This window comes from Rhinolophus sinicus, chromosome 1 (genome assembly GCF_057876585.1).
Source record: "Rhinolophus sinicus isolate RSI-liver-muscle chromosome 1, RSI-T2T, whole genome shotgun sequence".
Lineage (NCBI taxonomy): Eukaryota > Metazoa > Chordata > Mammalia > Chiroptera > Rhinolophidae > Rhinolophus > Rhinolophus sinicus.
The window spans coordinates 183,421,286-183,437,165 of NC_142501.1; the positions used below are offsets into that span (position 1 = coordinate 183,421,286).

The following is a 15,880-nucleotide window of genomic DNA, read 5'->3' on the forward strand; positions in this document are numbered from 1 at the left end:
CCCACCTCCTGCTAGTTTTCCCCCTCGGCTTTCCACAGAGAACGGGAAGGCTGACATGAGGACTTCCCCAATCCTTAGAGCCCAGCCCCTGACTAAGACGAAGAAGACAAAGGTAAAAGGCCCACTTTGACCCTGCATGCCAAGGATTTGACTTGTAGACTGAGACAACATGGTTCTCTACCAGGCAGGTGTTTTCTGGATAATGTTGTCTTAGAGGTGAAGAAGTAGCTCAATCCATAGCAAAAGATCCTGAGAACAGTGGTTCTCCCCGTAGAATGGATATTAACCACATTGGTTTTTGGAAATCTTTACTTTATGGGAGAAATGGTAGGGTGGTAAGAGGGTCATCTGCTAGGAACCGATATGAAGTGGCACCTCTACATCATAGAGTGAACGGTGAGCTTAACCAACATTTTCAGTGCTTTGCTTTTGTACCATACACATCAGAGAACACAGGGACTGACAAAGTTGACCTGTAATAAATGTGCAATAGCTTGAAATTGGTGTCGTTTACCTTCTCTATCTGTATGTGGAAAGCAGAGAAATAGACTAGGAATCAGGAAAGCAGAATTACAATTTTGGATCCTTTACTAGCTTTGCGGTATTGGCAAAATTATTTAACTGTTACTGTTTGGAATAATGAAGTTTGGATTAGATGAACTTTAAAATTCCTTTTACCTTCATGATTTGTACATCCGCTCCCAGCTCCCAACACACAGACAGTAGTACTATTTTCAAAAGTTGAGTCTTTTAGTGTGGCAGGAAGCAATATTTAGAATCTGATCTAATGCTTTAAATGCATTTGTTATAGCTCCAAATTTAGTCTTAAGCCAGGACAGGACAGTGGTTTAACCTCCACCGCCCAGGGGATTAATACATAATATCCGGGAATGTTGGCGAGACGTGCCTTGGTACCCATCCATGCAGTGTTTATTGGTCATAGTGAGCATTAGAACAGAGCAGTATTACTGAAATGCTGCAAACAATGTACACTGAAAATAGGTCCTCTGAAAGGGATTAGAAAGGATATTAAAGAATATCAATCCAGGAGGAGACATTAGGCCTAAAAGTCACAGTAGAAGTTACAAATACCAAAATCTATCTATAGAGTCCTGAATTTGCCAACATCCAAATTTACACTTCATGCGACAAGAACTTTTCATAAGACATTAATAAGAAAATTAGTCAGAAAAGATATAAATACATACAGCTTTTTAAAAATATGGGTAAAATTTTACATAGCTTATTTACAATATGCACTACTTCTAATATTAAATGAGATAAAACTGGATGACAAAATCTAATGGTTGTGTGAGAGTAATTGCATGTGCTCAATTTCTAGTGTCAGATAGTTAAGGTTTGTAACAATTCCTTGTTATTTTTCCACATGAAATCTAAGTTGTTAGTTGTAAAGGGCATTTGGTCTTGTGACTAATCACCCAAACAAAAATTTATCATAAATATTGTTTTGCTTCCACTCTTTGGCTTAATGAATGTTCATCCAGAAAAATGCATTATTTGGTTAACAGTAGGCACATGTAGAAGCAGCATGTACCCTAATGAGATGACTATTTATGATTCCAATAGAGTGAAACACCCACCAACCCTACGGCTGTCAAGGCAGCAGGACGTCTTTCCCCGTATAGTGGATTTCACCGGTGAGACCACCGCCTAAGATCCTTTAGAGAGGCTGTATCATACTATTGATATTAATCTCTAAAGAAGTATTTTTTTAGTAACTATTTGGAGCAGGAAACAGAGGAGTCCAAAAAAGATTGGGCATCACCTGTGCTTTCCAAAAGTTCTCATTTTTAAATAGCCAGATGAACACCTACCCTAAAGCCTGTTCTAATTTGGAGACTTACCCCAGCCTTTCCCTTGAACATCTATGTCTGTCTTCAAGAGATTTGTCTTCCTTCACTCAGAACACCAGGTCATGACAATCTCCCCTGTAGCTTTCCTGATTTGGTGGGAAATTCTTCCTAGTCATTTCATGGAGCAGAGTTTTTTGTGAATGTCACTTTGTAAAGTAGTCTTAATACCTTCTCCCGACTGGAAGGCCCAAAGCTGTGTCTTCCATACCTACTCGTATGTGCTGTTCAAACCTCAGCTCCTAGAGCCAGTGTTGAGATCTGATACCCAATGGGCCTGACGGTGTTTCAGTTCCTCTTCATATCTGACATCAAGGAATTTATTTCTCTCAACTTTGGTAAAGTATTAGACATTTTTAATATTCTTTTTGAATCTAATGTTTCTGTTTTGGAAAAGCAATGCAACTAACTTAGCTTACCCTGTTGCTGAAAGTTATTTGTTCCCACAACTAGGATTATAGAATTTTAAAGCTGGGTGAACATTAGAGATCCTTTCTTCCCTCAGGGAACTGAGATTTCAATTTTTTTATATTATCATCGGGTGCCAGATAAGTGTGGCACTTGAAGAATAATTACCTGGGTTGTTTTAATTTTTTTCTATTCATACAGATTCTAAAATCTCTAAGCTAGAGATTTAACTCAATTTGACATTTATCAAACATATTCAGTGCAGTGGGTTGCTGAAGATAACAAGTTATAAATTATGGTCTCTGACCTTAAAGGAGCTCCTATGTTAATATGGGGCCCAAATGTGAACAGAAAATTGCAAAATGATGCAATTAGTCTATAATTACAAGTATGAATGGAATGGTTTGCTGGAGTTGAGGCTCTTACTGCAGCACAGGGAAGTCAGAGGCTGGAGGAGATGCCACTGGTGTTGGATTATGAAGGATTTGTGTGTGTGTGTGTGTGTGTCTGTGTGTGTGTGTAGGGCTGGTAGTGGTAGTAATAGCATTCCAGGCAGAGGGGAGAGACTGGAGATGCCAGAAACAAACAGTGCTGATAGTGATAGTGTAAGAGTCAATGCTATAATAAAAGGACCTCTACAAATCATGGGTTATATAGGGTTTTGTTCTTTTTTATAGAGAGAGGTTTAATTCAATAAATAGTTGTTGACTTCAACTTTGTTGAAACCACCTGCCATCGACTAACACGCCCTGCCTGTAAACATGGCAGTGATCGTATGCTCTTTCTTATTTTACTGTTGAGAAGATTTTACTGTTGAGTAGTCACAATTTGAATGTTTATAGAGCTTCCATTTTTTTCCAAAAGCCTAACTGTATCAAGTTTTGAGAAAGACAAAATGCAAAATTGTGATGGAGGCTGCCTACTATTATCTTCTCGGAACACTCAGGTCTTCATCCTCTTCTACTATCTAATTACCACCCTGTTCAATCCAGATCCCCGCCCCTCCATCCTTCCCTGCTTCCTCAGTAAGGCAGAGTTAAAACTCAGAGCCACTGTTTCCAAATGATCATCAGAACTGCATTATGACTATGAAGTAGATAAGTTATCAAGGATTAAAGGAAAGGGCAGGAGGATTTAATAATATTTCCCTAACCAGGGTAGATAATGGTCCAAAGATGTTAGAGACACTGTGGTAAAATTTTGTTTTCTCATTAATTATCACATTTTTTCTTTATATGTTGTTTGTATGGGGTTCATAGAATGACATAACTACTGAGTATGTTAGTGTCTTGCACATAGTAGGTATTCAAAACATATTTGGTGAATGACTACAATTTAATTGAGCAAAACAAAACAACGCTGCCCCTGGGACAGCTTGGTATCCACATGAAAGAATAAAGCTGGCTACCCATCTCATTCAACATACAAAATTTAAGTCACAGACCTTAGGAGAGGTTAATAGGGAATGACTGCTTATAGGAACAGAATTTCTTTTTTGGTGATGAAAACGTTCTGGAATTAGAGTGATGATTGCACAATCTTATGAATATAGTAAAAACCACTGAATTGTACATTTTAAAAGATGAATTTTGTGGTATGTAAATTATATGACAATTAAAAAATAGATGCAAAACCCCCAAACAAACAACAACAAAACCAGAGCCCAGAAAGTTGAACTGAGGCTCTTACTGAGATGTTCTGCCTATGTAGCCCCAGCACTGAAGAGGAATGGATAGACCCTGTTTTAGTTAAAATAAAAGTGAATAAAAGATGTACTGTTTTTCAATAATTCTAAGACGAATATTTTTTTCACATTTCTGAAATAGGAATGCATCTTATAACTGATGAGTCATAGTTTATTTGGCTGCACTTCTTCCTTCAGTACATAAAATTGTGGTATGTCTTAGATTCAATGAAGTACAGTATTTTAAAAATAACGTGGCAGAGGCTGCTAGCTATCCTTCAATACACACAGTAATAATTTTTTTTCAGAAAGACTGTATTCCTAGTTTTCCTTAGAGCTAGGTGTGGCCATCTGTCTAAGTTCTGGCCAATGGTATGTAAGCAGAAGTAATATGTTTAACTTCTGGTTTGTGCCCTTAAGGAGAAGAAGCATGTCCTCCCTTCTCTTCCATCTTTCCTTCTTCCTTATATTTCATTCCTTTCTTCCCCACCCCCTCCTCCTTCATTTCCTTCCTTCTAAATTGCACATGTGATGGTAGGAGCTGAGCAGCCATCTTGATCCATGAGACGGAAACCATGTGTTGAGGGTGGTAAAGCAAGGAGAAAAGATACCTGAGTTCTTAACGATTACAAAACCAATACACTAGCTCTAGAGTGACTATGCAAACTTTTAAGTGAGAGAGAAAGTTCTAGTTTGTCTAAGTCACTCTTATTTTGTGTTTCTCTGCTACAGGAGCTGAACAAATATTCTAATCTGAATGATTTCATGCTTTCATTTTTCTGGAAGTAGACTATTATACTTTCTTCAATGGGCTAAATTCTTCTCCCTCTACACACACACACCCTTGTCTGGGCCAAAAATGAGTTACCAAATGTAGCATTTACCTATAAGGAATGCATTGTGAGTAGCTTTTCACTTTTCATTACCATGGAAAGATGATTTTAGTCCACATATAATCTATATTTCTAAATAATACCTTTGTTGGGACTGTCTGTTCAGAGCAATGGAAGACAGCTTTCTCAGTGCAAGTGAGATTTCTTGATAACGCTAAATCTGCCGTGTCAGCTGAATTCCTCTGGCTTTGTGTTGCAGTGTGCTAAAAATACATGATCGGATTTCACTGTTAAGAAAATTCTTTCAGCACTACATGTACAGTCAAGTTTGTTGCCTGAATAGCTGAACATTTGGGTCATGAGACTTAAAATGTGTCATGACAATGCTTCATGGAAATGCAACCGTCTGGAAGTCTGGTTCTGTCTTAGAGTGGAAGGCTGTGGGGAGCTGTGCCATGGAGAACTGTGCCGTGGGGTGCTGTGCCATGGGGAGCTGTGCCGTGGGGAGCTGTGCTGTGGAGAGCTGATGCCCTTTTGTCCCTCTGGCAGCCATACTCTTGGTTCTTCATATTTGAGGAGATGGGACGGTGAGGAGGCCTGTTGGCTTGATCTTATTAATGCCACCATCTAGAATACAGATTCTTGGGTATTTCATCTTCACAAGATGAGATGCAAACTGAAACAAAAAAAAAAAAAAAAAAAAAAAGGCCAAATTTGTAGAGGCTATACAAAATTTGTATTTCTCCAATCCCATAATTTCTCAAGCTGTGTGTGGAAAACATGACTGCTTCAATGATAATATTGCTGACACGGTTTCATCAGTGAATTGTTAATTTGATTTTTAATAGAAATTAAATCACTCATATTGTTGACAAACAACTCTTGATGCTAGGAAATAAATGTGTCTCTTTGGTTCTCTTTTAAGCTTGTTTGAATAGGCAACACATATACATGGTAAACAATTCAAACAGTATGAAAGAGCATATAGTGAGAAGTAGATTACTCCTACCTCTGTTCTCGGTCTCCCTCTGGAGAGGTCATTATCATTCCTATTTTTCATGTACCCTTCCAATGATAGTCAAAATATTCTCAAATCTACATTGAACCACTTTTGATATTATTGCCAACGTATTAGTTATTACAATGCCATTACAATGTCCCAGCGAGGGCCTATGAACTGGTCGTCATATGTTTTGGAGCAGCACAATGTACAATTTGAGACCATGACTTGGAAGGAATTTGAAAGCCTGATCCAAGAAGTCTTCTAGATGTCTAGCAAAACAGGACTGTGAAGAGTTACCGAGACATACACATATCTCCCTGACCTGGTCCCTGTCCACCCACCCAGGCTCACGGACTATCCAATCCTTTCTCCATTACTTGTACTTTATGACAAAGCTGCTATGCCCCTGATAAATGGATCACTTTAGGATTCAGGGCCTCTGGTTGTGCAGGTCACCCTCCACTGGGAACATGCTCCATTTCCCATCAGCTCCTGGGCCCCCTTTAGTTCCTTCTCAAAAGCCCCCTGAACCCCCAACCCCATCTGCCTAATTTCTACTTATTTCCCTACTCAGGTACTTCCTTCTCTGGGAGCTAAGTCTCAATCAGGAACCCCTCTTCTCAGCTCCCCCAAATTTCTATGCATAGCCCTACCTTTGGCTGACCACACATATGTAAATTGCCCATTTAAGGGTCTGCTTCCTCTACCAAACTGTAAACTCCCCTAGGACTGTGAACGTGTTCTCTTTCTTTTCACCCCTACTGATGGACACATGACAGGGGCTCAATATACGCTTGTTGAACTGAACTGTGACAAACGACATATAACCTGGGGCAAAAGCATGAAGCAAGGAAGGTTTCCTTTGGCTCTGGCCATTCTGTCTCTATTCCCTCCCCTTGGTGGTATCCTTTTCCTCCCCTTGGGTATTGTGTCCTCACGTTCTTCGCGATAACTTCCTCATAATATGACCTCAGATTCTTCATAAAAAATGACGAATATCTGCTCACAGTGCTCTTGCACCTTGAGAATATTTGAAGCCTAATACTCGGTGAAGTCTCAAGGCAGCAATCTAGACTTTATGGCTCAAAAGAATTAGCTGGGTGGTTTGGTCAGGATATGTTCTAGGCCTCGGCCCCAGAGATTCTGCTTTATTGTTCTGGGGCTCAGGAATGTGGTACTTTTTCGATTGTTGGTTTTCCATAAACACCGCTAGATGATTCTAAAGCAGGTAGTCCATGGACAGTATTTTTGAAAGGTCTTAAGCCAAAAAAATAAAAGTCTTAGCATACAGGTGGGATAGACGTTGCAGCACTGGGATCTCAGCACTCTTGCAAACAACTCACATAAATGGATCTCACTACTGTGTGACCCCACTTATCTTCTCCATCATTCTCTGCAGTGCCTTTACGGAGATTTAAAGGGCTATTCACATTTCAGATCCTATACTCTTTTCAAGCCACAGAAGGTGTCTTTAGTAGTAATTAATGTTGAAGAAAAATACGGCAGCTGTATTTCAAAAGGTATCAGGTAACCTAGAGTGCCAACGTGAGCTAGTCTTCTCCCTGTTCTTCTCGCTGATGCCTCTTTGAACCCTGGCCCTGAAGAACAGCGGCACCCATTCATCTGCCCGAGTCAAGTGCAGACGGCAGACTCTGGTACCGTGTGATTACCGAAACATCTTGGCTTCCTTCTCCCACAGGCGGCAATGCAATTACCATGTAGGCCGGAATGCTCAGATAAACTTACCACCACTCAGAAGGACTTGTGGATAAGCAGTCTTAGCGTTCAGTACATTCGAAACACTGTAGAAGTCAGAAAATGAGCAGGGAAGGACTTACTGTACATTTAACTAATCTCTCTTAAACTCTGCTGTGGAGCCAGAAACCGTTCCCACTGCTATTGCAAGGAGGGGCCGAACTACGAGCCTGCTGTGGAGCTGGAAAGTGGTCCAGGCAAAGCAGCACATAGAGCACCTTGGAAAAATCAGGGTGCTGCTATGTGCGGGGTCTGGGGGAGAAAGGAGAAATAGAGGACGAGGACATGACAAGTTTCGGTGCCTTGAAAAAAAACGCGCGGGCGTCCTTAAGTAAAGGAAGAGCAAACGATGGGTTTTCAGGTGAAGAGAGTTGCACTGCTCGTGTTTCCAACTGTCCCCATTAAATACTGGCCCCAAACGGTGCGCCTGTCTTTTCCACTCCAGAAGCAACTCTTCTCCATCTATTCGTTCATTCGCTCATTCATTCATCAATCAGACAGTTCCCTGAGTACCTACTACGTACCAGGCACTACTCTAGTTTTTGCAGGGCTTATAGTTCAGTGGAGGAAATAGTAACAAGCAATATCAAGTGGCATGGATGGTTATTCTGAATTTAATGGGGATTGTGGGAGCTCTTCCTACCTGTCCATCCTCTCTCACTGACACTGAAGGGAATGAGGACCAGATGTGATGGGCACAATTGTTTCATTGATCAGGTAGGGTTCTCCATGGCTATAGCTTGACACGTTAGGGAGGAAGAAAGGGATGGTTTCCAGCTTGTGAAAAAGGTCACATCGCTCCTGGAGAAGGTATGTGGTGGGACAGGGGATGACCGGGCATGAAGAGTTCAGGGTGTCATCCATCTTTTACTCTCCATCTGGCAGGGCTTCGGCAGTTTTATTGAGTAAACACACAGGGCGCTGGGCTTTGCTGGTTAAGGGCCTTGTGTAAGCTGCAGCTTTGGGAGAGGCCTGACCTCGAGGAGAAATCACAAACCTAGACTTCCTGAGCAATCTCCTTGCTGGAAGTGGCAGGATATCACATTGGCCCAGTGGTTATGAAGTCACCAGCATCATGGGTGCTTTTAGTAAACAGTGAAACTCAGGCCACTCCAGACAAGTAATAAGTGGAGTGTTTTAGGACGGAGCGCCCGGTTCAGGTTTTTTGTTTTTTCCTTTTTTTTAATCCTCCCAGGTGATTCTATTGTGTTGCTAACATTAAGAATCCTTTTATCAGATAATGGAATTTATTTGCTGGTCAGGTTTGTCTGGGCCCTCAAACTACACTTTTTATAGGCATAGCACTGTGTGGAGAGCAAGTTACTTTGTACAAAGAAGCTAACATGTTCCTAGGGCCGGGATTTGTGAGACCAAGTCCCATGTGGACAGCATGGGGTTCCTCAAGCTGCACAACCAACTGAGCCACAGGGCGATGCCCCACTGGAGCTGGCAGGATGTGGTTTGAGCTGGGACAGCATCTGGGGGCTCAGACTGCAGGGCAGCTGCACCACTGGTGGGTGGTACTCCTGGGTGTCTCCCGCGTGCAGCGGGCAAAGTGCTTGCATTTTTCATTCCTCTGGTCTGTAGGTTCTGTTGGGGCCTGGGTTGGCACATCTCAAAGCAGCACTGTCTGGCAGTGGCAGGCCCTCATGAGTGCCACTCCATCTTGTTCTCTCTTTACCTGGCACTTAGCCTGGACTAAGAGGCTGGCACGTTTGTCCAGAGGAAGTCAAGTTGTACGAGTGAGTGGAGGAAAAGGATTTTTGATCTGCCACAGAGCAGTGCAGGTTAACCTAAGCCAAGACATTCATGAAAGGCTGAGGATAGGTAAGGTTAGAGAGGAGCACACGACAAGATCACGCTGCTTGTCACTGGATGTCCTAGGACACAGGTTTGGCTAGAGCTCACAGTAGCAGCAGGAAGCTAAGGAAACGGGGCTTCTGCACGCCTCTGCAAGGAGCACACTACAGGACAGTCCATTTTCTTGATGTGAAGCTTTGGCCTTGTGAGTTTTAAGTTCATATCTGTGCCTGGACAGCTGGCATGAATTGGCTAGCACCTTGGCAAAGCTCCAACTGAGCTAGTCTTCTTCTTGCTTCCATTTATTTGTCCACTCCTTCCCCTGACCCACAACGGAAATACAGTATTACTTTTGGTTGGGCATGGAACCGAGTGAGGAAACTGGCAATTATCCTATAATAAGCAGCAGTAGTAGTTTCATTTTCTTGGTTTTATGGATGTGAGACTGATGCTGTATTAGTCTTAACTGTCCTCTTCTGTACTCATCTGGAATAGTGAAAATATGATGCACATTTAATAATTCTGACACTGTGTGGTTGGGGCTAGGCTGATACCTCATGCAAATTATGTACCTATTTCTAAGAGTTTGGCTAGGCAATTCAGACATGCGTATTTTAGATAAGAAATAGAATATGGGATGATTTCTCCATCTAGGCTACAGTGTGGCCGTGGGTTAATATAACTCAAGTGCTGTCTTGTCCTGATTATTTAAGAGATTTCTGGGGTCATTAATAAAGGTCTGGTTCATTTCAACTGCCCATCTCAGTGATTCCAATTAGAAACATAAGAGCTGTGACATAGATTAGTAGGAAAGAGGTAGGAATGATTTATGAAATATTCCACTGATCTCGTCCCTCGATTATCAAAATATAATTTTGAAATGTCATTTTTTCTTTCAATCTTTATTGTGTTCCTCCCATAACTGAGTACGTTTTTTTCTGTATTCAAATATTTTATAATTAACACACTGATGTTTATTTTCTTAAGAACATTACATAAGTTTATTTTCTTAAATCAACCACGTAAAGGAACCCTGGTGCACTGTTGGTAGGATTGCAAATTGGTTCAGCCTCTATGGAAAACACTATGGAGGCTCCTCGCAAAACTGAAAATAGAACTATCCTATGACCTAGCAATTCCACTTCTGGGTATTTATCCAAAAGAAATGACACTTGGATCTTGAAGAGATATCTGCACTCCCGTGTTCATTGCAGCATTATTCATAATAGCCAAGGCATGGAAACAACCTATGTCCATTAACGGATAATGGATAAATAAAATGTGAGACACACACACACACACACACACACACACACACACACACACACGTACACACACAAATATTATTCAACCTTAAAGAAGGAAATCCTACCACTGTGATCACATGGATGAAACTGGAGGACATTATGCTAAGTAAAATAAGCCAGACACATAAATACAAATACTGCATGATTTTACTAATATGTGGAAACAAAAATAATCAAACTTACAGAAGCCGAGGAGAATGGTGGTTGCCAGGAGCAAGGGGCCGAGGGGGAGGAGGTGGGCAGATGTTGGTCAAAGGGTACAAAGTTTCAGTTATGGAAGATGAGAAAGTTCTGGAGATCTAATGTACAGCATGGTGGCTACACTTACTATGCATAACAGGTAGAACAATACTGTATTGTATACTTGAAACATGCTAAGAAAAAAAGAAAGAAAATGGTAACTGTGAGTGAGTGATTGAATATGCCAATTAGATTGCTTGTGATTATTTCATAACGTATATGTACTCATATATGAAAACACAAAGTTGTATACCTTTAATATATACAATTCCTATATGTCAATTATACCGCTTTAATGCTGAATAACAGGTACTACATAAGGTGTGAGACCAGTTTTCGTAGTAGTAATATCTAATAACAGTCAGGCAGTGGCTGTCTTCCTGATTTCACTCACAGAAGTAAAAGCAGCAGCAAGGCAAAACCAGGAAGGTGAACACAAGGTCAGTGATCCTCTTACACCCTAACACAGGCACTTGTGAGTAGAAAGGAGCAGAACAGGTAAATATCTACACACTGGAAAACGGTTAATTATGCGATAACCACAACAATAAAATGGGAGGGTTTACAAAACAGTCATTATGTAGACCAGGCTTTCTGATCCATGTTTATTTTAAGGATAATTATTCTAATGGTGTGTGGGATATTCAGAATCCATGCTATGGTGTACATTAGTCTTCTACTCTTGGAACCAATCTTTGAAATTACGAAATTTGATAGTGTTAAGATTTTATCTTAAAAATATTTTTAACAGTTTGTGTAATGTAAGGGAATATATAAATAATTGTAGTGCACTAACTTAATGTGTTTTCTTGTTTTAATTTTTTGTTGCCTATAGTTTCTGTCTCCATTTCATCTCTTTCCATTCTCTTTTTACTAAAAAAATGTACATACACACACACACACACACACACAGACACACACACACACACACACACACACACACACACGAACACAGACAAGAATGGTATAATGAGCCATTAGGTAACTAACACCCAGCTTCAAAACTGTAACTCGTAGCCAATTTATTTCCTTTATTCCTCCCACCAACTCCTCTCAACCACATTTATAGTTTTGATGTAAATCCCATGTACTATTTAATATATCAATATGTATCTTTCAAATAATAAAAAGACTTTAAAAAATATATCCACAGTACTATTATCATACCTAGAAAATATTAACAATAATCCCTTAATATAATTAGATATTTAGTATGAGTTCAAATTTCCAATTACTTCACAAACATCATCTATCCATCCACCCATCATTCAATTTTCTATATTTACAATTTATTTATTTTCATCAGGATTCAAACAAGGTCCACACACTGTGACTGATGGATGGATGTCTTTTAAGTCTCCTTTAATCTACGGGTTTGTGCTTTCTATCTCTTTTCATTTCTATTCCCAGGTCTATTCACCACACAATGTGAGTGATCCTTTAAAAATGAAAGATCACCTAACCTCTCTTTTCAAAGCCCCTTAATGGCCTTTCATTTTATTCAGAATAAAATCTAAAGGTCTTTCCATGGTCTATGAGGTCTCACATGATTTGCAAATCTACAAACCCTTCTTTCATCCTCAACCTCTCTCATCTCATCTCCTGGTCTAAGCTACTCTCACCTCTTACTTACAAGAAGATTATTGCAGTACCTTCTTGTCTGATTGCTTTATCCTTGTGCCCTACAGTATTTCTCTACACGGCAACCAGAATGATTCTCTTAAAAAGTCAGATCATATAAAACCCTTTGTTCCCCATATTCTAGTGGCTTTAAATCTCACTCGGAATCAGGACTTCACTGATCACGTTATAAAGAAAATAAGCCACCAGAGCTCTTTTCCCTCATCCTACCTTACTTTTCATTTTAGCTTTTATCACCACTTGATGTATGTGTTTTCTTGACTGTCTCTCCCAGTGTACTGTAAGCTCCATGCAACCAGGGACTGTGGTTTACTTATTACTGTTCCTACAATGCCCAGAACACTGTCTACTACATAGTATTTGTTCTAACATCTGCTCAATCACTGGGTCATTCGTTGAACAAATACTTTTTGAGCATTTACTGGGTGTCAGGCAGTATGGTAGGCACAGGTGAATCAGCCTTACTCCCAGTGGAGGAGGTGGGAAGGACTTTAGGGCAAATAGGAAGGGATCTATCTCACTGGTGCTGGTAACAGTCAAGTGCTATCTTCTTTTAACCTTTACTAACAGGGCCTTCACTCAACTCGTAGGAGTTGAAAGAGGTAAGATGAATTTTCAAAATGATGTTTTTAAATGTCATCTATAAAAAAACCCACATTTACACAAAAAAGTATTGATGATGAAGCTGATAAATATAGAAATAAAAAATAATAAAGTGTGATAATTTTAATGTAGAAGTCCACAGCGCAGCCAGAGGAGAGACGTTCTCTGCAGTTCATTTCCACCGTTAAAGAACTGAAGGAGCCGAAAGACTTGGAAGAGGATGCAGTGAAAGTTTCACTTCTACTCTTGGTAATTTTTAGTGGTATGTGGGCCACTCAGGAGGTATGTAAAAAAAGATAAATTAATATTTTAATGTGCGATATAAATTTATCTTGTCTCTTCTAGTGTACTCTCTTATGTGTAATTCTAACAAAATGTCATGACAATTAAAGGAAGAGGATTTAAATTTTTTAAAGTATATTTTTTGAATAAAAATAGCAAGAAAAATAAAGATGATATCTGCACATGATATCCCAGCATAATATAAGTCCGTGCAACTTGTATTCAATTTTTTGTTTTGTTGAAGTCCTAATAATAAATATTTTTCCTTACATGTCAAAATGGTGTTTTCCTTTCCTTCCTCTTCCATTTTCCTTAGACCTCTAGTTTTTTTTGTTGACTTCCTCTACCAATCATTTGCCCTAAAGCACTTTTTCTTATTATAAGCTAGTTTATAATGGAGACAATGGCTTTTTACAATTTATTGAAGCAAGTATGTTATATCTTTTAATGGTCTTTCTATAATCTCTTGCTGAGGCTATCACCTGGAATTTGTCTTCCTTTCTAGAATAATGCCTTTATAAGCTCTTACATTTAATTATAACAAAGAAAGACCCTACATCATTTTTCTGTATTGTAGAATACTAAGTGTTCATTTCATAACTAAAGGATTCTATGTATACACATCTAGTTTTAACTCTCCTTTGAATGCTAGTCTGAACCTCTAAATGCTTGACTGACATTTTATATTGAGGTCCCATTAGCACTTCAAACTCAGTATGTCCAAAATTCATCATATTCCCTACAAATCTACTTTATTTTCCTCTTCCTTATCTCTGTTAAAGGTATCAGCAACCTCCGCCCAAACATAATCTGGGAACTTCAAGGTTATCTTTGAGTTAAAACAAACAAACAAACAAACAAACAAACAAAACACCTCTTGTAGTTTCACATTCAATTAGGCACCAAGCCGTGCCAGTTCTCTCCGTGATTTGTCTTGGATCCATTCTTTCTTTTCCTTCCTTTGTTCCTATTCCATATGAGACCCTGATTACTCTTGAATTAATTCCTAAGTGGTTCCTGTGCTTTTAGTTTTTCCCTTTCCATTTTACCTGGCACTCTGCTGCCTACATGGTAACGTCATGGAAGACCCTCAGGAAATCCTGAGACCTCAGTTACTGTTGTATAAAGCTTTTTTTCCTTCAGAGGGCTATTATCGTTAAGCAAGGTGAGTCAAGATCTGTGGATCCCTTCCAAGGAATAGCTTGCTTATCTGGTCAGTAAGGACCTAATATATAGCACCTAAAAGCTCTTACTGAAAGTTTCATTTTGATAATATTAAGTCTAACATTTCTTTGCATTTTGAGGACAAAAGAAATTCTTTATTTTAGAACTATACTTGCTTATCTTTCTATAAATACCTGAATATAATGGTTAATAAGAAGGTTATCCTTTAGTGTCTCAAATAAGGTAAGAGACGATAGTGACAGGATGTTACTAGAGGCAAAAAGCAGTGGGGCCACTTCTCCAGTCTCCTTTTGCAAGTTGCAGAGCTTCAGCTATCAGCCTCAGACAAACCCCTTCTGTTGTCTTTTCCCCACAGCCCTCTGAGCTTTGCTAACTCTGGGGGCTTAGAAACTATTTAGAGTGGGAAATTGCAAGCTTGAGATAGAAGGTCAACATAAAGGTAGACTCTGGGAAGAATCTAGCATTGAAATAAACTGGGAATGTAGGGAGAGTACAATTCTTAAACTGGTCTCTGGTTCTTGGTATTTTAAAGTTTCTATTTCATTGGGATCAAGGACAAAAGAGAGGGAAGACACTTTCAAAGTAATTTTCCAAATGACTTTCTAAAATACAGCTGATTGTGTCACTTTCCTTCTTAAAAACCTTTAATAGCTCCCCACCACTAAAATGTGAACTCCGCAGCATGACATTCAAGGGCGTCTATAATCAGACTCTCCTATCTGGAAACAGCCCTATCTGCAGCTAAAATGCTGTTCCAAGAAGCCCTGTGCTTTCCAGTCAGCCTGTGCTACTTCCTTTGCCTGGACTGTTCCTTCCTATGGTCCTCCTCCCAACACTTTTCCTTACTGAAATTCTACCCATAATTCAAGGTCTAGGTCTATTATCACCTTCTCCATGAAGCTTTATTAATCTCTCATTTAACTGGAAGACATTTCTTCCTCTTCATTGATTTTCTAGAGCTTCAATTATAAATCTCATATAGCACATGCCACATTCTTCTTCGAGTTTTAATCAGTTGTACACATATCTTCTTAACTGCAGTGGAAGTATTATGAGGGCAACGGACTACGTCCTTGTCGTTTGTTTCCTCACAATAGATTACATCATGTAGGCACTCAGTGTTTGTGGTCTTGAATTAAACTAGTTGACACTAGTAGTTTTTTCTTTTGCCTTCCCCCTTTTACCAATTCCTGCAAACGCACAGTTGACTGCAAACTATTATTTTTCACGTGTTCATTCATTAACTTAGCCATGAATCCAACCATTAA

At 39.6% G+C, this 15,880-nt stretch overlaps 1 protein-coding gene across 5 annotated transcripts in view; it reads right to left on the bottom strand.

The window, feature by feature from the left end:
* Positions 1 to 907: 907 nt before the first annotated feature.
* TBCK (TBC1 domain containing kinase) overlaps positions 908 to 15,880 on the bottom strand; it is a 179,130-nt gene continuing 164,157 nt past the window's right edge. For 4 of the 5 annotated variants that reach the window (XM_019738920.3, XM_019738921.3, XM_074322745.2 and 1 more), the window contains one exon: positions 5,210 to 5,472. In XM_019738920.3, coding sequence (XP_019594479.3) covers positions 5,362 to 5,472 — 111 coding nt within the window. In that variant the 3' untranslated portion in view covers positions 5,210 to 5,361. Of the gene's footprint in view, positions 5,473 to 15,880 lie in introns of all 5 variants that reach the window. The other variant, XM_019738922.3, reaches the window with a different exon arrangement.